The following is a 20020-nucleotide window of genomic DNA, read 5'->3' as shown; positions in this document are numbered from 1 at the left end:
GGGACACAAAGAATCTCCATCAGCTAGGAAATTTTGAGGCTACGACTTTGCTGAAAACCATCCCAGTCCTCAGTATTTTTCTTTTCCTGCTCTTTTCCATCATCTCCCTTCTTACCTCGTAGATTCGTCCTGCTGCCTCTTGCCTTGATTTTAATTCTGCACGCTCCCCTTCACCCTCATCCTTTTCCACCCTCCATGGGTGCTGTGCCATGTTTACTCCCTGAAGATCCCAGTATCCTCACTGATGAGATTTTCAGTGCTCTCTCCCTGCCGACTCCTCACAGAGCCCCTGATGTGTCACTCGTCTGTCTCCTGGACACTCTCGGGTCCCCAGTCAATCCCCGGTGGCGCCGCCACCCAAGGGAGCCGATCACCCAAACTGGGTGAGGCACCTTCAGCTCCACTCACTGCCCACTGCCCTGGACAGTGGAAGGAATTCCAGAGAAGGCCCCAAGGTGTATGGAAAAATTGACATCTCCAGAGAGTTGTGTCCACAAAGAAGACAGAGTCGTCCTATCAGAGTAATCTCATTCATAAAAAACTGGAGAGGCCATGGGACATTTCCCATGGGGTCTTTCCAGTTGTTGGAGTATGCAGCCTCCTTTTCATCCTAATTTTTCCAGCTGCATCTCCCTCTCCCTTTCCCCATTGGCTGAAGTAGTTGAGAGGTGCAGACTTCTCAATTCACTTACCACATGCCCCCCTAATCTGCATCCCACTTCTGTATGGGTAACGATATTCATAGCTCTGTTAAGTCTTTCTTCTTGTTCAAATTGATGAATTTCGCCGGACCTTGGCTGAGCAGCAGTCTGTGTGGTCAGTTAATTACATTTTGTGGAACTGATGGCTTCTTCTGCCCCTTCCTCATGTTCAAGTGCTTGGCCCTATCTCCAAGCAGATTGTCAGCATCTGTTTGTAGAGACATTTTCCTCTTCTTCCTTTCATGGGGGTCCCCGGTTTGCGGGACATCGCCCTGGAGCAGGGTGTCGCCCCTTGCTGCAGCCCCACCCCTCTGGCAGCGCTCAGCCAATCAGGGAGGGCGGCACTGATGACTCACCAGTTGCCAGGCAGACCCGCAGCTCTCAGTGTTCCCCACCTGTGCCCCCCTCGGCCCCAGCGCCCCCCGCGAGGGGAATTTGGGGAGGTGGGAGGGGAGAGGTTTTATACGGGGATGAATCTTTATATATTAGAAGAGGTTTCGGCTGAGTCTGAGTGTATGGCGAGCTTTTGATCTGTCTTTATATTTTGAGGACCTTTAGGCTGAATCTTGGTGTTTCAGAGGTTTTCACAGAAACACAGTGCCCATTGACTTCTAGAGAATAACTTGGCCAAGGAGGAACCCCCAGCCTAAGGTGCTCTCCATTTGTTTTTTCCCCAAAGGAGGATTTTTCATTCCCAGGGAGTGCCCAGATGGAGGAGGAGAATAAAAAGCCCCGCAGATCCTGCAGGAGGAGGGTCTGCAAACCCAGCCCAGGGAGCTGTGAGGATGAAAGGTCCCCCCTGTGCCAGGAGGGCGGCCAGAGATCCAGCCGGAGCTCAGAGCTGGAGAAGAAGCCTCATGGAGGGGAGAAGCCTCACAAGTGCCTGGAATGTGGGAAGGGTTTCCGCCGTAACTACCACTTGATCCAGCACCAGGTGACGCACACTGGGGAACGGCCCTATGAGTGTGGGGAATGTGGGAAGAGCTTCAGGCACAGCTCCAACCTCAGGGAGCACCGGAGAATCCACACTGGGGAACAGCCCTTTGAGTGTGGGGAGTGTGGGAAGAGCTTCAAGCACAGCTCCAACCTGATCCGGCACCAGGTGATGCACACTGGGGAAAAACCCTACGAGTGTGGGGAATGTTGGATGAGCTTCAGCCGGAGATCCAACCTGGTCCTGCACCAGAGGATTCACAGTGGGGAAAAACCCTACGTGTGTGGGGAATGTGGGAAGAGCTTCAGAGCAAGCTCGGACCTAATCCGGCACCGGGTGATCCACACTGGGAAAAGGCCCTACACCTGCTTGGAATGTGGGAAGAGCTTTGGATGGACCTTTGCTCTGAGAAAACACCAGCGCATCCACACCGGGGAGAGGCCGTACGAGTGTCCCGAGTGTGGGAAGATGTTTCAGACCAGCTCCAAACTCCTCGTCCATCAGCGGATTCACACGGATGCGAGGCCCTTCCGCTGCCCCGACTGTGGGAAGGGCTTCAAGTATAACTCTGTCCTCACTGTCCACCGGCGCATCCACACCAGGGAGAGGCCCCTATGAGTGTCCTGAGTGTGGGAAGAGTTTCTCCAGGAGCTCAGCCTTGTCCCAACACCAACAGAGGCACCATAAGGGAATCCCTGCGAGTGCCCCAAATGCAGGAAGAGCTTCATGCGCTGTTCCAGCTCCATCCCCCATGGGAGGATCGGCGTTGGATGATCCCCAGTGACCCCCGTTGGGCAGAGCCCTGGTGATCCGTGGTCCTGGGGATTCGTGTTTGGGGGACCCCTGGCTGTGGGGAATCCACATGTTCCTGTCTCCCCATGGGCATCTTGATGAACGCAGGGGCAGGAACATCCATCGGGACACAGACCAACACTGAGAATTCCTTGGAGAGAGCGGATTTGTTGACTTCCTATCCCAGAAATTCTTTTGTGTTCACTCCTGTCTTCTGGTGGCATCAATGAATACTGGATGGTCTTGTAGACCTTTTCCAACCTCAGGGATTCCACAATTTTGAGTTGCTGTTGCCCGAGGGCATCTTCTGCAGTCACATGGGAATGATCTGGGGCAAAGACCAAGATTTTGGAGACAGTGGGTTGGAAACCCCTCCAAAATGGTTCTTCTCTCCTACCCAAACATGTGGATCGTCAGTCGTTATGGACAGGGAAATCCTTTGCTTTTGGCCTTGATTTGCTTTTCATTTCTCTTCATCCATTTTAATTATCCGATGTTGCTGTTAGGGACATGAAAGAACAAAGCAGGCAGCAGCAGGTCAAGCAGGAAAACTGCCTACTTTATTTTCTCTGACTCCGTCTTATATACCTTTGAGAGGCAGGCCAGAGATTGGCTACACAGGTAGCCACCTCTTCAACGTCACTGGTGAACATCACCATCAATCAGCTTTCTCCTCCAAGAGAGAAATATGTAGACAAATAGATAAATTCTATAAATATGTGTATTTTACTTGTAGCTGCGTGAGAACAAATGGAAACAGTGAAGAGCAAGCAAACTTGAGGTAACAATCCAACAGAGGGGTAAAAATAAAGACACTGACCTAAGACATGGTTTGGATGATGGGGGGACATTGACATGGTGGGACAGAGACATGGAGAGTGACATGGAGACACATGGACATGGCCCTGGCCATTCATGGTGACATGGAGGGACACGGGAACAGATGGAGACGTAGGGGACAATGACAGGGATGGAAACAGGGTGCGGTGACAGCCAGGGGTGAGGACAGGGTGGGACATGGCCAGTGACATGTGAGGATATGGCCATGGCTGGTGCCATGGTGGGAACTTGCAGGGGCTGTGGGGGATGCTGGGTTTGAAGGAGTTGAGGGCTCCTGGGAGAGCCTTGAGGTTTGCTGAGGGCTTTGGGGACGCCAGGCCCAGCAGCTCCAGCTGCGCTGGGAGACCCTGGTGGAGGTTCTGGGGCAGCTGCTCAAGGACCCCCTGACCTGGACCCTCAGCCGGGCATTGGGCTCCTGGAAAGGAATGAAGGTCCTTGTCCCCAGGAGGGAAATCCCAGCACTCTCAGGGTGTCTGGGGCAGCTGAGAGGCCATAAGAGGGAGGGGAAGGCCAGAGAGAGCTGTCCCCCCTGACATCTGCACCCCAAAAATCCCAAAACTCAGGGATTCCTCCAGGGAAACGCTGTGTGGAGGTGCGTGAGTTACGGGAAAGAGGGGATGGGACCCCCAGACTGAGCAAGATGGGCGTGATACCCCCAAAATCAAGCATGGAGGATGGCGGTGGTGGATTGGGGTGCAGTGGGGACGTGGTGGAACAGTGTGGAAAAAGAGGGGTCTTGGATGCTGAAAAAGTGCTGCAGGGTCTGAGACCCCCCCAAATTTTATTGGGAGGGGTCCCACTCCTTTTTTCTAATCCCTGGAATGGATCCATGCACGTTGGGCTGGGGCAGCACTGGGCTCTTGGTCCAGCCTGGGTGCCCCCCATTGGACCCCTTATCAAATTCTCCTGATAAGACCCGGTGGCTTAGAGGGGTCCCGGCACCTTTTGGGGTTCGCTGGGTGCTGTGTTGAGGTTCAGGTGCCACCCAACGAGTCCCCAGAGTGGGGTGACACGGGGGGAGCTCGCTGGGGTCCTCACTGTTGATCCATCCAGGGGCCTGTTCTGTTCTCCTCCCCCAATCACGGTCCCCCCACAGGGTCCCCCCAAGTCCCTCCCCACTGCCCCCCAATAAACGAGACTGGGGTGAACTAGGAAGCTTTACTGGGATCACTGGGAACAGCCAGATGGGGATACAGTGACAGTGGGGTTGGGGGGACACAGCATCCCCCCAAATCACAGGAATGAAGCGGGGGGTCCTGGCTGGACCCAAGGCCACTGGGAGTGACTGGATTTGTACTTGAAATGACTGGAGCCATTCTGGACTCCTAGTGGGAGGGATTGAGAGTGAATGGATCCATGCAGGGCATGACTGGGAGGAACTGGGACCATGTTGGGGAACTTGGAACTTATTGGGAATGATTAGGAACACAAAAGCTTGAATGGAGTTTCTATCCTGAGACATTCCTGAGCAGCAGCGGCAGCTCCACATCCACAGCCTGGGGGGTTGGAGCAGGGGAACCTCTGGCAGCACCTTTGAGGCACAGCTGAGGGCTGGGGGCTCCTCCCCCATTTCATTTTCTCTCCCTAATTCAAATCATCCCCTCCCATTCAAATCCTCTTCATTTACATTTTCTCCCCACAATTAGACTTTCCTTGCCCCAGTTAAACTTTTCTCAATCCCGTCCGGAGGAAGAAGAAGAAGAGGAAGGAGCCAGGGCCACCTGTGGTGTCCCATCCCCAGGGAGAAGCGCGGAGGCCTCGGGGAGCGGTGGCAGGTGGGACCCTGTTGGAGCTGCCCCGAGGGGTTTGCGCTGCCCTGGGTTGCTCAGAGAGACGGGCAAGTTGGGAACAAAAGAAGAGACTCAAATGTAGAGAAGAGACTAAAATGCAATCAAAGAGCCAAGGGTGTCTCCCCCACCTGCATCTGAAGCAGCTGTACCAAAGCATGGGTGGGGAGTGAATAGAACAAAATACAGAGAATAGAGTAAAATAGAATAAGAAATCAACACCAGGGAGTCCCCAGCACCCGGTGTCACTGAAGAGCTGCACCGCGGGATAGGCATTGCTGTGTGTGGCCAGAAGGGCAGCGCCGAGGTGGGTGTGAGGTGTGAATAGAATTGAACATAGAGAATAGAATAAAATACAAGATAAGAACCGCACCGACGGTTCTGTACCACATTTGTCATGGAAGAACTGCACCGAGAGCAGCGAGAAGTGGCGGCAGTAGAGAACAGGATTAAAAATAACAAAAATCCCGCACCAGCAGTGGCCACTCTGACACTAAAGAGCAGAACCGAGGGCTGGTTGGGGCAGCATTGAGGGGTCTCGGCTGCACCGTGTCTCTGAAGGAGCCACAGCACGGGACGGGTGGGGCACAGTCCCATCAAACCCCTCTAGCTGTGCAACGAGCAGTGACCCCGCGGGATCGTGCCGGGGCCGGGTGGAGGCCGCATCTGGAGCCAGGAAAGCGGCTTTGAGTGGTGGAGATAATTGGGGTATTCCCAACCAGCTCCGCTCAGCCCTCGGGCGCTGGGCTGGGGTCACTGTGAAGTTCAACCCTGACCGTGGGTCCCGCTGCTGCTGCCTCAGGCCTTGGAGCCCAGAAATCCCGGGAAATCGATCCCAGACACTAAAAACCCTTCTCGTGCACAGTGATGACCGCGGAGGGTCCCTATAAACTCCCATCCCCTCAGTTCCCCCCGAGCACCGCTGTCCCAGCACCAGCTGCTGCCCCAGGGCACGGGCTTGCCACACTTGGGTATTAAACACTGTCACTGTTAGGGACACGAAAGAATGAGCAGGCAGCAGAAAGGTCAGCAGGGAAAGCTCTCTCCGCTTTATTTCTCTTTATATCTATCTTATATACACTTTTATAAGCAGGCCAAAGATTGGCTACACAGGTAGCCACCTCTTCGACCTCGTTCGTGAACATCACCATCAATCATCTTTCTCCTCCCAGAGGAGGAATATGTAAACAAAATAGATAAATTCTAAAAATGCACATAGTTTTCTTGAAGCTGCGTGGCAACAAAATCCAAACAGTGTAAAGCAGCCAAACTTGGGGCGACATCTCACCCTTTTACCGTTAAAAAAAGAAAAAAGGAAAGGGAAAATTAACAATGTTCCATTTATTTACATGGAAGGGCCATCAGAGTGACCACTCATGTCATCAACGTCCGAGTCGTCACTCAGTGGTTCCTCCAGTTGTTGACCTTCATTTCGGTCATGGTTTCTTGCTTTCAACATGACAGGGTCATTAGAATTCTGCAGCACCTTACTGTGCCTGATGACACACAAAACCTTTGCCAATCCATTGTGCGGGGTTCACCCTGCATTCCCCGTTTTTGTTTTGGAGAACCCGGCCTCAGGGACACAACACAGGGACTTCAGCAAATGAAACAAAGCAACATTGCTGACCCCCTTCAAAATTGAATGACCCAACCTCTGTCCCATGTCGGCCACAGAAACGGAATCCGTGACTAAACTGAAAGGTTCCAGGGAAAACGCTGGAAATGCCATGATGGCAGCCCTCAGTTCAACCAGTTGGGCTGCTCCATTCTCATGACCTTCCAAAACTTGACCCCCAGATCCATCCTTCCAAACAACAATGGCCCGTCGTGTCCTTCCCGAACTGTCTGTAGAGACGGTGGGTCCTTGCACTGCTTCTGACCATTTTTGGGCGCAAAGGGATTTTAAAGAATTTTGCCACTTGATACAGCTCATGGCTGGGCAGATGACAAGCGACCTGCCCTGAAAAATTTCCCAGAGCATTTGGCAGAGAAACACTGCCTGCAAAGCTCCAGTCAAATTTCTCCCACAGCACCCAGAGTATGAATTTTGTGAGATCCTCACCCATCAATTGCAAGCACTGTTGCCTGCATTTAATTATCAATCAAACAATGAGCTCAAACCAAGTGATCTGCCACCTTTTGCAACTGAAATTGAACAATTAGCTCAAACAATGTGTTTGCAGTTTTTTGCGGCTGATGGGGCAGGAAGACCCAGTCCGAGACATGCAAGGGATCGGACCATTCATCATTCCATCGGCCAGTGATACCTGTAGGATGCAAATGAATCACAAAAAACAATCTTTCAGAGTCACAATGAGGATTGGCCAATCTGTGGGAAGCCTGGTGGGTGACGGCACATCAGCCTGCAACATCCCCAGGCTGTCCACCACGGCATTAACTTTCTGTCTTGTAACAACCTCCATGTCCCAGACTTCTTTTTGAGGCAGGAAACAGGAGTGTTCCAGGGACTGGTAGAAGGTTCCAGATGATCCTGGTTTAACAGCTCTTGAACCAAGCTCACGAAGGGCGACGAATTTGTCTTGAGAGAGAGTCCATTCCAGAGGCCAAGGGGCAAGGGAGAGAACAGCGAAGTCTGCTCCACAGACAGGGTAAAACAGAGGAACACCCCTCTGACCCCAGTGCTCAACTCAGAAATGCACCACAGAGAGAAAAATGAAAACAATCTACTCTGTTTATGTTACATGCGTGACAATCTCCAGTACAAGAATGTCAATCTAATCAGAAGGCTGAAAATCAGGGTGACACCTTCCCTTCCCTTCCCTTCCCTTCCCTTCCCTTCCCTTCCCTTCCCTTCCCTTCCCTTCCCTTCCCTTCCCTTCCCTTCCCTTCCCTTCCCTTCCCTTCCCTTCCCTTCCCTTCCCTTCCCTTCCCTTCCCTTCCCTTCCCTTCCCTTCCCTTCCCTTCCCTTCCCTTCCCTTCCCTTCCCTTCCTTCCCTTCCCTTCCCTTCCCTTCCCTTCCCTTCCCTTCCCTTCCCTTCCCTTCCCTTCCCTTCCCTAACCTTCCCTTCCCTTCCCTTCCCTTCCCTTCCCTTCCCTTCCCTAACCTTCCCTTCCCTTCCCTTCCCTAACCTTCCCTTCCCTAACCTTCCCTAACCTTCCCTAACCTTCCCTTCCCTAACCTTCCCTTCCCTAACCTTCCCTTCCCTTCCCTTCCCTTCCCTTCCCTTCCCTTCCCTTCCCTTCCCTTCCCTTCCCTTCCCTTCCCTTCCCTTCCCTTCCCTTCCCTTCCCTTCCCTTCCCTTCCCTTCCCTTCCCTTCCCTTCCCTTCCCTTCCCTTCCCTTCCCTTCCCTTCCCTTCCCTTCCCTTCCCTTCCCTTCCCTTCCCTTCCCTTCCCTTCCCTTCCCTAACCTTCCCTAACCTTCCCTAACCTTCCCTAACCTTCCCTAACCTTCCCTTCCCTAACCTTCCCTTCCCTTCCCTTCCCTAACCTTCCCGTCCCAAACCTTCCCTTCCCTTCCCTAACCTACCCAAACCTTCCCTCTTTTACTACTGCCACTAACTTTCTCATCCCTTGCTTACACCTTTCTTCTCGATTCCTGAAAACCCTCCATGCCTCATCAAACGAGCCCTCTAAATTCCTTCCCTCTCTCATCCCATTATTTTCCTCTCCTGTTTCGTTTCCACCCAAATCTCTTCTCACACTTTCATCCAGTCTTTTCCCAGTCTTTTGCTTTTACACTCCACATCTCCAGAGCTACAGGTGATCTTCCACAAAAACACTCTAAAATCTCTGGTTCGGGGTCCTCTTCACCCTGTTCCCCACACTGGGCACAAGCACTGTGTCTTCTGCTCAGGGAACAGCAGCACTGCTCTCCACAGGACCCACACTTAACCAACACCCACGCTGGCTGCGCCCTTGCCTGCAGAAACAGATGGTCCCACTCCTTCTCTTCGTCTGGATGTTCAGACCTTTTTGGTGCAGGCTGCTTTTAGTCTAACGCAACCACATGCCCTGCAGAACTCCTGTGTAGTCCCTCTAAATAAACCTGCTGGTGTCCCCCCTTATCACACAATTACTTTCGGGGTCACAAACTCTCAAGGGTCGAGCCCAAACCACTGGGGAGAGGGACCCCTTCCAGTTGTCTCGCCGTGGTTAGAATTGTCACCATTGTCACCAGGGCACTGTCTATGGCGAGTCACACTCAACGAAAGCAACAGTCACGGCAAAAACATGAAGACAAACAGCAATAACCCAGAACAGCATTTATCACCTAAACCCTAAAGGCAATATTCACAACAGAAACATTAAAAAACCCAGCAGTAAGTAAAAATACTTGGCAATTTATCAAATAAACCCTAAAGACAGCACCACAACAAAAAGCATTAAAACAAACAGCAGTAAAACAACCCACAGCTCTTTATCAAACCAACCCTAAAGACAATACCACAAATAATCCCTATAGAAAGTGCTCCATCAAAGTAAAACGCAAAATCCCTTAAGAACAGAACTCCTGGCAACCAACACTGAACAAACCCTAAAACAACAGGCAGTGAAAAGAAAAAGGGAAAAGTAAAAATGCAAAGAGTTCAAAGAGTTCCCTCGTGCACATGGTAAGAAAGGAATATATATATATATATATATATATATATATGTGGAAGTTTGATGCAATTATGACTTTGGACACAAGATGCCAGTATTACCTCAGAAATACACCACAGCTCCCAAAACCACGATCGCCTCACACGAGCTTTTCGGGTCCCCACAGAACCAAACACGAAACACATCCGAGCTTTTAAAACTCACCCACAGAACCAACCAGCAGCAATAAAACAGGAATTTGCTTGATTCATCCCCAGAACCGCTTGTGACCAATCCACGGTGGGGAAGTGTTTTCTTTATCTCTTCCATGACCCATCCCTCGTAACGCCAGGGGGATTTCTATGGTTTCCTGTTTTTGTTTGTTGGCTTGTTTTGTACTACTACGTTTTTATTCTTAATATTCCCCGTAAAGGACTGTTATTCCTGCCCCCGTACCTTTACCTGAGAGCCTCCTGTATTGTAATAAGTCAGCTGAGACTGACACGCAGAAAGACTCTGAAACTCAGAGACAGAGCGAGTGTTAAAGCAGGAATGTGATTTATTCAGCGCCGGGCGCGATGTGGGACAGCTCCCAAAGGCCAGCGCAGCCCCTCGCCCACTCCTGTTCTCTTTTACCCTCTAGAATGTTCCAGACACATCAAATCTCCCAATAGCCCTGTGCATATTCATTCCCTGGCTCCACCCTCCCCACTCCGTGTGCCGATCGTCTCATCAGTCCTGTGCCTGCGCAGGTGTCTCTGGGGGGCGTCTCGGGGGTCTTGGGGATGAAGAGGAATAGTCTTCCTCAGAGATGAACTTCTGACTCCGCTGCCTTGCGCCTGCCCAGCGATCCTCTGGTCACAGTCCGAGCTCTAAGGCCGGGTTTGTCTGGTCCTGGGGGCCCAAGGCCCCTCGTCATCTCAGGACCTCTGGTAATCTTGTGTTCTTGTCTCCTGTTCTGGTCAGCATCTGTCACCATCCGCTAATGCAAGCGGGAATCGTGATGCTTCGTTAATTGATCTCAGAGTGCAGAAAACAACACAGAGGGCATTTCGGTATTCATCAAAACAAATGCACTTTTATTAGTGCCCACAGCAAATGCCATAGAAGGATTTGAAGGGAAACAAAGGACAGAGGGAAAAGAGAAAGAGGAAGTGGGTAACGGCCACCAACGAAGAGATGAAGTCCTCCTGATCTGGCCAATAGATCCATCTTCTTCCGTGGGGAGATCTCAAAAGTCTTTGGTTAACTCAGGGCTCCTCATAGTCCTTTCAAAAGCGACAGGCAGTTGGCCAAAAGGTGGGGAGATCATTACAGTGTGTTTGTTTTGAGAACTCAGAACAGGCACAGCAGTCAGCAGGTGTAGTGTTAACTCAGAACAGGTACAGCCGTCAGCAGGTGCAGCCAATTCACTGTGAATTTCCCATTGTTCCTGCTCAGGTTCTGATGTTCCCATGGAAATGCCTGCTGGGTTTCTCCACTGAACACACCTGCAGGCAACAGTGGGCAAACGTCCCACCTCAGCCAGGCCAGCACTCCTGTGCTGGGGTTTTAGAGCCCTTTTAGGGGTTTCAGTCTCTGTCTGTGACGATGGTCATGAGGCAGATGAGGGATCTTTGGATTGTCTCTTACAGCATCCCCCCCTCATCAGGCATCTTTGCATTCCTCCTCGCTGCTCTGGCACACCGTCCTGTCTCTTCCTGCACAGAGCAGCAATACACATCATCTGAGTGCCTGTCCTTTAATCAATACCTGCTGATTTCTGGGATCAATATCCTCCAGTTTCAGATCTACCCCCAACATACAGGCTCCCCACATCCTTCCCTAATACGGGCCCCACTCCAGTGTCAGAGGCAGGTGTCTCCCCACTCCCAGTAACTCATCTCTCAGGACTGGAAGGTGCCCCCAAACCTTCTCAGTAACCCGATCGCCCCAAGCTCTTCGTCCCAACATGTGGCTGTCTCATTGCAGACCCCATCCCAGCCATCCCACCTCTCCCAAACACAGCCTTGTTCGGGGCAGGGCAGAGCCACTGCTGGGGGCATTGGTGTGTGCGGGAAATCCTTTATCCCTCTCGTGCAGCTCCAAGTTCCTGAGGGAAAAGTCCTGGGTTCTAAGGCTGTCCTCCTCAAATTTGTTTAATACCCAAGTGTGGCAAGCCCGTGCCCTGCGGCAGCAGCCAGTGCCAGAACAGCCACGGGAACTGCACTAATGCCCCGCAGTGCTCAGGGGGGGACTGAGGGGATGGGAGTTCAGAGGGAACCTCTGTGGCGCTCCAGGTGCACGAGAAAGACTTTTAGTGCCTGGGATCAATTTCCCAGGGTTTCTGGGCTCCGGGGCCCGAGGCAACCCCAGCCCAGTGCCCAACAGCTGAGTGGAGCTGGATGGGAACAACCCCCAGAACGCCCAAAGTTCCCGAGGGCTGAGTGGAGCTGGTTGGGAACACCCTGCTCATCTCCACCGCTCATAAGCCATTTCCCTGGCTCAAGCTGCCGCCTCCGCCCGGCCCCGGCGCAGTCCCGTGGGGTCACCGCTCGTCGTGCAGCTGGAGGGGTTCAATGGGGCCATACCCCACCTGTCCCTCGCTGTGGCTCCTTCAGTGACACGGGGTGGCCGAGACCCCTCAGTGCTGCCCTAACCAGCCCTCGGTTCTGCTCTTTACTGTCGGGGAGAGGCCACTGTCAGTGAAGTTTTTTGTTATTTTCTATCCTAGTCTCTACTGCCGCCACTTCTCGCCGCTCTCGGTGCAGTTATTCCATGACAAAGGTTGCACAGAACCCTCAGTGCGGTTCTTTTCTTGTATTTTATTTTATTCTCTATGTTCAATTCTATTCACACCTCGCACCCGCCTCGGCGCTGCCCTTCTGACCACACACAGCAGTGCCTATCCCGCGGTGCAGCTCTTCAGTGACACCGGGTGCCGAGGACTCCCAGGTGCAGCTTTACTCTCTTCTCTGTGTTTTATTACATTCACACCCAGCCTATGCTTTGGTGCAGCTTCTTCAGATGCAGGCAGGAGAGACGCCATTGGTGCAACTCTTTGCATTTTAGTCTCTTCTCTGCATTTTAGTCTCTTTTGTTCCCACCTCGCCCATCTCACTGAGCGACTCCTTCAGGACCTGGGGTGGCACAAACCCCTCGGGGCAGCTCCAACAGGGCCCCGTGTCCCACCGCTCCCCGAGGCCTCCCCGCTGCTCCCCGGGGATCGGACACCGCTGGCGGCCCCAGCTCCTTCCTCTTCCTCTTCTTCCTCCAGACGGGATTGAGCCCTCGCCGCCGCCCGGCTCCTTCTGCCGCTCCTGCCCGGCACGAACCGGCAGTGCCGCTGACGGGGCCACAGCGCGGCTGCCCCGGGACTGCCCCGCGCCTCAGGGCTGGGCCGAGGAGTGACCGCACAGCTGGGGAGGGACCCCTCTGGACAGGGCAGGGTCTGACCCCATGGACAGATCCCACACCGGAGCAGGGCAAGGGTTCCTGCCCCTAAAGGGGGAAGCAGCGGAACAAAATGACCGTGACTCCCATCCCTTCACCCCGCACCGCTGGACAGAGGGAGGGAACCGGGAATTGGTTTGAAGTTTCATATTCATCGTTATGAAGCAGAGTCACAAGTGCAGCTCCTCTTTCAGCTTCAAACGGGGGAATCCAACTTGGGCTCCGGGATTTCCATAACCTCAGGGTGTTACTTGGTACTGGACACTTTAGTTTAGGCAATATGAAGCCCTACTGCAGCAGTGTCTCTCCCACCCACTGGTTGCTGGCTCAGAACCATCTTGAAACTGGGACAAGAAGCCCAAAGTTCCAGGAGAAGCACTCCCATTACTTTATTTTTTCATTGTTATTTTAAATTTTGTTTAAGATATCATACATATATTACTTTTTTTTTTCTTTTTCTATAATCCCATATTTATTCTCTATTTCCCCCTCAGCTCTTGTCCCCCTCCAGGAGGTTTGTGTGGAAGAGCCGTCCCACAGCCCTTCCTGCCCCGGCACCCGCGGCCGCTCCGGTGCCGTCAGGCCCCGGCTCCAAGGGAAACCACAAAACCCTCTGGAAATAAACCCGGTCTGGGGGAAAACCCTGCAGGGGGATTGAATCCCATGGACAGCCATGGCTGAGACTTGGAGATTCCAAATGCTCCAAGGGGCCGGAGCAAACTGCGCTGAGGCCTCAGGGCCTCCCTGGCAGCACCTCCGAGAGCCCCGAGCAGAGCGACCCCTCCTGCCCCCCAAAATCCACAGGTTTGAGTCAGCAGAGGAAAAGAGCTGGAAAAAGGGACTGGAAAGAGGGTGGAGCCCGAGGAGACCCCTCAGCCATCGCCCCAAAAGGAAAAGCTTTCTGCAGGAAAGCCATGGGAAAATCCTCCAGAAACCAAGAAAATAATGATGATTTTTAAACTCATTCTGCTCCTGTTTCCAGAAGGTCCCATAGAGGTCCTGCCAGAAGGAGCTGGGGATGGGATGGGGACTTAGGGCCTAATTGGGGAGAAAAGTGTAACTGGGGCAAGATAGCTCTAATTGTGGGGAGAAAATGTGAATTGAGGGGATTTGAATGGGAGGGGGTAATTTGAATAAGGGAGAGAAAATGAAATGCGGGAGGAGCCCCCAGCCCTCGGCTGTGCCCCAGAGATGCTGCCAGAAGTTCCCTGCTCCGAGCCCCCAGGCTGCGGATGTGGAGCTGCCGCTGCTCCCCAGGAATGTCTCAGGACAGAAACTCCATTCAAGCTTTTATGTTCCCAGTCTTTCCCAATAAAGTCCCAGTTGTCCCCAGCATGGTCCCAGTTCCTCCCAGTCATGCCTGTATGGTTCCATTCACTCTCAGTCTCTTGCAGTAGGAGTCCAGTATGGCTCCAGTCATTTCCAGTATGAACCCACTCACTCCCAGTCACTCTCTCTAGGATGCCATTTGGCACCATTATGGTCTCAGTTGCACCAAGCATAAGTCCAAACTGAGTCCAGTCACCTCAAGTAACTTCCAGACACTCCCAGTATGAGCCTGGTTTGATCCCAGTCACTCCAAGTGTGACCTTGTCAGTCCCAGTACGATCCCAGTATGATCCCAGCTGCCCCCTGCATTTTTCCAACTGCGCCCTTTCACCAGAACTGCAGTTCCAGTCACTCCCAGTACCATTCCAGTTAGTCCCAGTATGATCCAAATCATGCCCAGAACATACCAACAGCAGTAGCAAGGGTTGTGACTATTAGGAGATCGGACAGAACAGACGACACATCTAAACCGATTCGGCTTCCATGTTGAATTCCCCTTTATTATCAGCCTGAGGCGAGTTATATAGGTTCACCAAATAGTTTACAGTTACAGGCTACACAAAGAATGCAAACGGCCCTTATTTATCTAAGTCTTAAGGTGGCTAAAGTGTTAGAACTACAATTCTACATTTAGAAACCCATTACTTCCCTACTGCACTCCAATCCACTACTGCCATCCTCCATGCTTGGTTTTGGGGGTATCAGGCCCCTTTTGCTCAGTCTGGGGGTCCCATCCCCCCTTTCCCTTAACTCAGGCACCTCCTGACAGCGCTTTCCTGGGAGGAATCCCTGAGTTCTGGGATTTTTGGGGTGCAGATGTCAGGTGGGACAGCTCTATCTGGCCTTCCCCTCCCTCTTGTGGCCTCTCAGCTGCCCCAGACACCCTGAGAGTGCTGGGATTTCCCTCCTGGGGACAAGGACCTTCATTCCTTTCCAGGAGCCCAATGCCCAGATGAGGGTCCAGGTCAGGGGGTCCTTGAGCAGCTGCCCCAGAACCTCCACCAGGGTCTCCCAGCGCAGCTGGAGCTGCTGGGCCTGGGGTCCCCAAAGCCCTCAGCAAACCCCAGGTACATCCCAGGAGCCCTCAACTCCTTCAAACCCAGCATCCCCCACAGCCCCTGCAAGTTCCCACCATGGCACCAGCCATGGCCATGTCATCACATGTCACTGGCCATGTCTCACCATGTCCTCACCCCTGGCTGTCACCCCACCCTGTTTCCATCCCTGTCATTGTCCCCCATGTCTCCAACTGTGCCCGTGTGCCCACGAAAGGCCACGTCCCTCTTCATGTCCATGTGTCCATCCACATATCACTCTCAATGTCTCTGTCCCACCATGTCAATGTGCCCCAACATCCCAACCACGGCTCAGTTCAATGTCCTTATTTTTACAGAATGCTGGATCTTTTAAAGTCATGAAGAGAAATTAAAAGCAAATCAAGGCCAAAAGAAAAGGATTCCCCTGTCCATGTCGGCTGAGAACCCACATGCTTGGGTGGGAGGGAAGAAGCTTTTTTGGAGGGGTTTCCACCCCACTGTCTCCAAAATCTTGGTCTTTGCCCCAGATCTTCACCATGTGACTGCAGAAGATGCCCTCGGGTAACAGCAAATCAAAATTGTGGAATCCCTGAGGTTGGAAAAGATCTCCAAGACCATCCAGTATACCTTGATGCCACCAGAAGACAGGAGTGAACACAAAAGAATTTCTGGGATCAGAAGTCAACAGGTCTGCCCTCCCCAGGAAATTCTCAGCGTTGGTCTGTGTCCCAATGGATGTCCCTGCCCCTGCACTCATCCAGGTGCCCACGGGGAGACACAGAGATGTGTATCTCTCACAGCCAGGTGTCTTCCCAACACGGATCACCAGGACCACGGATCACCAGGGCTCTGCCCAATGGGAGTCAGTGGGGATCATCCAATGCCGATCCTCCCATGGGGGATGGAGCTGGAGCAGCACATAAAGCTCTTCCTGCACTCGGAGCACTCACAGGGATTCCCTTATGGTGCTTCTGTTGGTGTTGGGTCAAGTGAGAGCTCCTGGAGAAGCTCTTCCCACACTCCGGACACTCGTAGGGCCTCTCCCCGGTGTGGATGCGCCGGTGGACAGTGAGGGCCCAGTTGCGCTTGAAGCCCTTCCCACAGTCAGGGCAGCGAAAGGGCCTCTCCTCTGTGTGAATCCGCTGATGTTTGAGGAGACTGGAGGTGGTCTTCAACCTCTTCCCACACTCAGAACACTCGTAGGGCCTCTCCCCGGTGTGGATGCGCTGGTGACTCCTCAGGTCGGAGCTCCATCCAAAGCTCTTCCCACATTCCAAGCAGGTGTAGGGCCTTTCCCCAGTGTGGATCACCTGGTGCCGGATCAGGGCCGAGCTTGCTCTGAAGCTCTTCCCACGTTCCGCACACTTGTAGGGCTTTTCCCCACTGTGGATCCTCTGGTGCAGGACCAGGCTGGATCTCCGGCTGAAGCTAATCCCACATTCCCCACACTTGTAGGGTTTTTCCCCAGTGTGCGTCACCTGGTGCCGGATCAGGAGGGAGCTGTCCTTGAAGCTCTTCCCACACTCCCCACACTCATAGGGCCTTTCCCCAGTGTGGATCACCTGGTGCTGGATAAGGTGGGACCTGTAGCTGAAACCCTTTCCACATTCCAGGCACTTGTGGGGCTTCTCCCCTCCATGAGGCTTCTCCTCCAGCTCTGAGCTCCGGCTGGATCTCTTGCCACCCTCCTGGCACAGGAGGGACCTTTCGTCCTCACAGCTCCCTGGGCTGGGTTTGCAGACCCTCCTCCTGCAGGATCTGCGGGGCTTTTTATTCTCCTCCTCCATCTGGGCACTCCTTGGGAATCAAAAACCCTGGTTTAGGGAGAAAACAAACGGAGAGCACCTTAGGCTGGGGGTTCCTCCTTGCCCAAGTTATTCTCTAGAAGTCAATGGGCACCGTGTGTCTGTGAAAACCTCTGAAACACCAAGATTGAGGCTAAAAGTCCTCCAAATATAGACAGATCAATGTTCTGGGTTGGCCTGTCTCTTATCCAGTATGTCCCATATCCTGGATACATTGTTGTGTCTGGCAGCTGCCCCTCCCTCTCTGGCGACGCCTGCTGGTTTTTTTTTTGCTGCTGGCTTGCTCTCTCTCTGCTGCTGCTGCCGGCTTTTCTGTTTCGTTTTCTAGCTTGGCTACTTTGCTTCACTTTCTGCTTTTTTTTACTGCTGTTTCTCTCTCTCTGTTTCTCGCTCTCTCTGCTTGCCCCTGCTTCTGCTGCTTCTGTTTGCTTTTTTTCCTTCCTTCCCCCCGCCAAGGTTTGAACTGCCTCCGGACCTGACCTGACCTGAGAAGCTGGAGAAGTCCTGGGTCTGCAAGAGAAGCTGAGTACCCTTCCCGACAGTAACACGGTTCCTTTTCCCACTTTGGTGTTGGGGGTTGTTCTTTTCATTGTCAATAAACCAGTTTTTTCCACTTTTCCTCCAAGGTATTTTTCCTTCCTGAACCCAGGGCTGGGGGGGGAGGGGTGGTGGAGGTTTTGGTTTAGGGGACGACTCCTTTTAGAGGTTCTTCCCTAATTTACTCCAAACCAGGACATTTTCTTGGTGCTTTGGCCGGGAAAGTCTAGAGAAAGTGGAAAAAACCTTAATAATAATATTGGTGGTTCTAATTGTTTAGTGGGTGTATTGGGATGTTTTTTTCTGGATTCATAATGTCATTCGGGGTGAAAGCCTGCCAATATTTCTGGTCCTCAGGGGTTTTTGAGGTCTTAGTACCTCTGTGGTACCTAAGGTTATTCCCTTACCTAGAAAAAGCTCTGGTATTGCTACTAATACGTAGCTTTTGGGGCCGTGGGGCGCTAACCAGAATATTCACTGGGCTGGGCTTGCTTGTGATGCTTTATAGGAGGGCTGTTAAGATGCTTGAATCTATTCCAGGAGTGTATAGTTCGTTGTTATGGTGGTGCATTCAGTTTGTTAGGGGAGAAGCAGGGAGAGAGTTTTTTCAGCCCCTGTCTTCCCTCTTCTCCTTTGAATTGTTTACATCTCTATTAGAAAATGTTCTGTTTCCCCTGAGTGTTAAAGAAACCATCTTTCTGGCATTTAATCTAGTAAGTTTTCTCTATACTGTCTGCAGTTTATATAAAATGAAAGCTGAGATTTCTAAAAGGGCTAATGAGAGTCCTGATTTAGGGGTAAAGCCAACAAAGAGAAATCTTAAGTGGAGTGGGAAATGGGAAGATATAGGCCAAATTTTAAAGGAATTTTCTGATCCTATAGTTTGGGATTTCTCATCTGAACAAATTCAGAACCCAGCTGAGGTGGCGAAGTATTTGAAAGAGAAATGCCGTGGTAATACTAAGGAGGAAAGGATTATTGCAGTGAACTGGGCCCTGGCATATGTTTACCGTACTCTGCTAGATACTGAAGGACAGCAGATAGAAGAAAGGGAACAGGGAGATAAGCTAGTTACCACCCCAGTCACTCAGGCTGCAGCTAATATCCTGGGCTCCAGGCCAACAGCTAAACCAGACAGGGAGTCTAAGACACTGGCAGTTGCTGGGGCAAAGAGAGCACAAAAGACTGATCGACCAGTAGAGGATGATGATGATGAAGGTGAAGGGCCCTCAAGGCCTCCCGAGGACACCCAATCAGAAGCTGGACAAACTGACATAAAATCAGAAGCTGAACCAACTGAGACCCGATTGGGAGCCGAACCAACTGGCCTAAGATCAAATGTCCAACCAGCTGGCACAAGATCAGGACCCACTATTGATTCTTTTTCCCTGAAGGACCTTCAAGGTTTGAGAAAGGATTACACTCGACGAGCAGATGAGTCTATAATTAGTTGGTTAGTCTGTCTCTGGGATGCTGCAGGCGAAGCTACAATTCTGGATGGCACTGAAGCAAGGCATTTGGGCTCCCTGTCACATGATCCAGTTATTGACCAAGGAATGATGAGGGTGGCTACCCCTTGCAGTCTCTGGGAACGAGTCCTGGGAAGTGTGGCACAAAGATACCTGTGTGCAGACGATCTCTACATGCAGCAGAACCAGTGGAAGACCACAGAACAAGGGATTCAACGCTTGAGAGAAATGGCAGTGGCAGAGATTATCTTCTCAGATGACCTAAACACTAAGAACCCAGACTTGGTACCATGTACACCCATGATGTGACGAAAACTTGTATGACTTGGACCATCTGAATACGCTTCTGCTCTAGCAATAATGAAGCGGGAGGAGACACACGAAATCGTGCTCGATATGGCAAGGAAGCTTCGAGCATATGCTGATGCAGTACATGGCCCAACTCACACCAGGATTGCAGCCGTGGAAACACGACTGCAGAAATTGGAAGATAAATTAGAGAAAAATCACAAAAAGCTCAGGGAAGAGATTAGGGAGGACTTCCTCCAAATTTCAGCCATTCAAATTAGAGGCCCTGGTGTTCAACGCGGGCGTACCTCTGTTGGGGAGAGAAGGCGCACTCCGCAAACCGAGTTGTGGGTCTTCTTGCATGAAGCTGGGGAGGACATGAGGAGGTGGGACGGAAAACCCACTGCTGCTCTGGCACAACGGATGCATAAATTGAAAGAAGGTAGGGTTCAAAGAGGAAGTCCTACTAAACAGAGAGCAGCACCAGTTGTCTGCAGCCGGGACGTTAGGTATGGTGATGATGAT

At 52.1% G+C, this 20020-nt stretch overlaps 2 protein-coding genes across 2 annotated transcripts; one reads left to right on the top strand and one right to left on the bottom strand.

The window, feature by feature from the left end:
* Window positions 1–1410: 1410 nt before the first annotated feature.
* Window positions 1411–3253, top strand: LOC136374763 (zinc finger protein 16-like). Its single transcript, XM_066340153.1, is given in 3 exon segments — window positions 1411–2244; window positions 2246–2324; window positions 2327–3253. Coding segments are annotated over 3 exon segments (996 nt in total). The 3' UTR covers window positions 2410–3253.
* Window positions 3254–15728: 12475 nt separating this feature from the next.
* LOC136374762 (zinc finger protein 436-like) lies at window positions 15729–17183 on the bottom strand. The gene has a single exon (XM_066340152.1). It carries the CDS (start codon window positions 17181–17183, stop codon window positions 16260–16262), a length of 924 nt encoding a protein of 307 aa, XP_066196249.1. The 3' UTR covers window positions 15729–16259.
* Between the last annotated feature and the right edge of the window lie 2837 nt (window positions 17184–20020).

The sequence above is a fragment of the Sylvia atricapilla genome, unplaced genomic scaffold, assembly GCF_009819655.1.
Source record: "Sylvia atricapilla isolate bSylAtr1 unplaced genomic scaffold, bSylAtr1.pri scaffold_124_arrow_ctg1, whole genome shotgun sequence".
Taxonomy (NCBI): domain Eukaryota; kingdom Metazoa; phylum Chordata; class Aves; order Passeriformes; family Sylviidae; genus Sylvia; species Sylvia atricapilla.
Note: the sequence above shows the minus strand (reverse complement) of the source record. Positions and strands in the feature narration are given on the sequence as shown.

Coding starts and splice junctions, on each gene's coding strand:
- LOC136374762 (XM_066340152.1), bottom strand. CDS start 17,183: ATGGAGGAGGAGAATAAAAAGCCCCGCAGATCCTGCAGGAGGAGGGTC.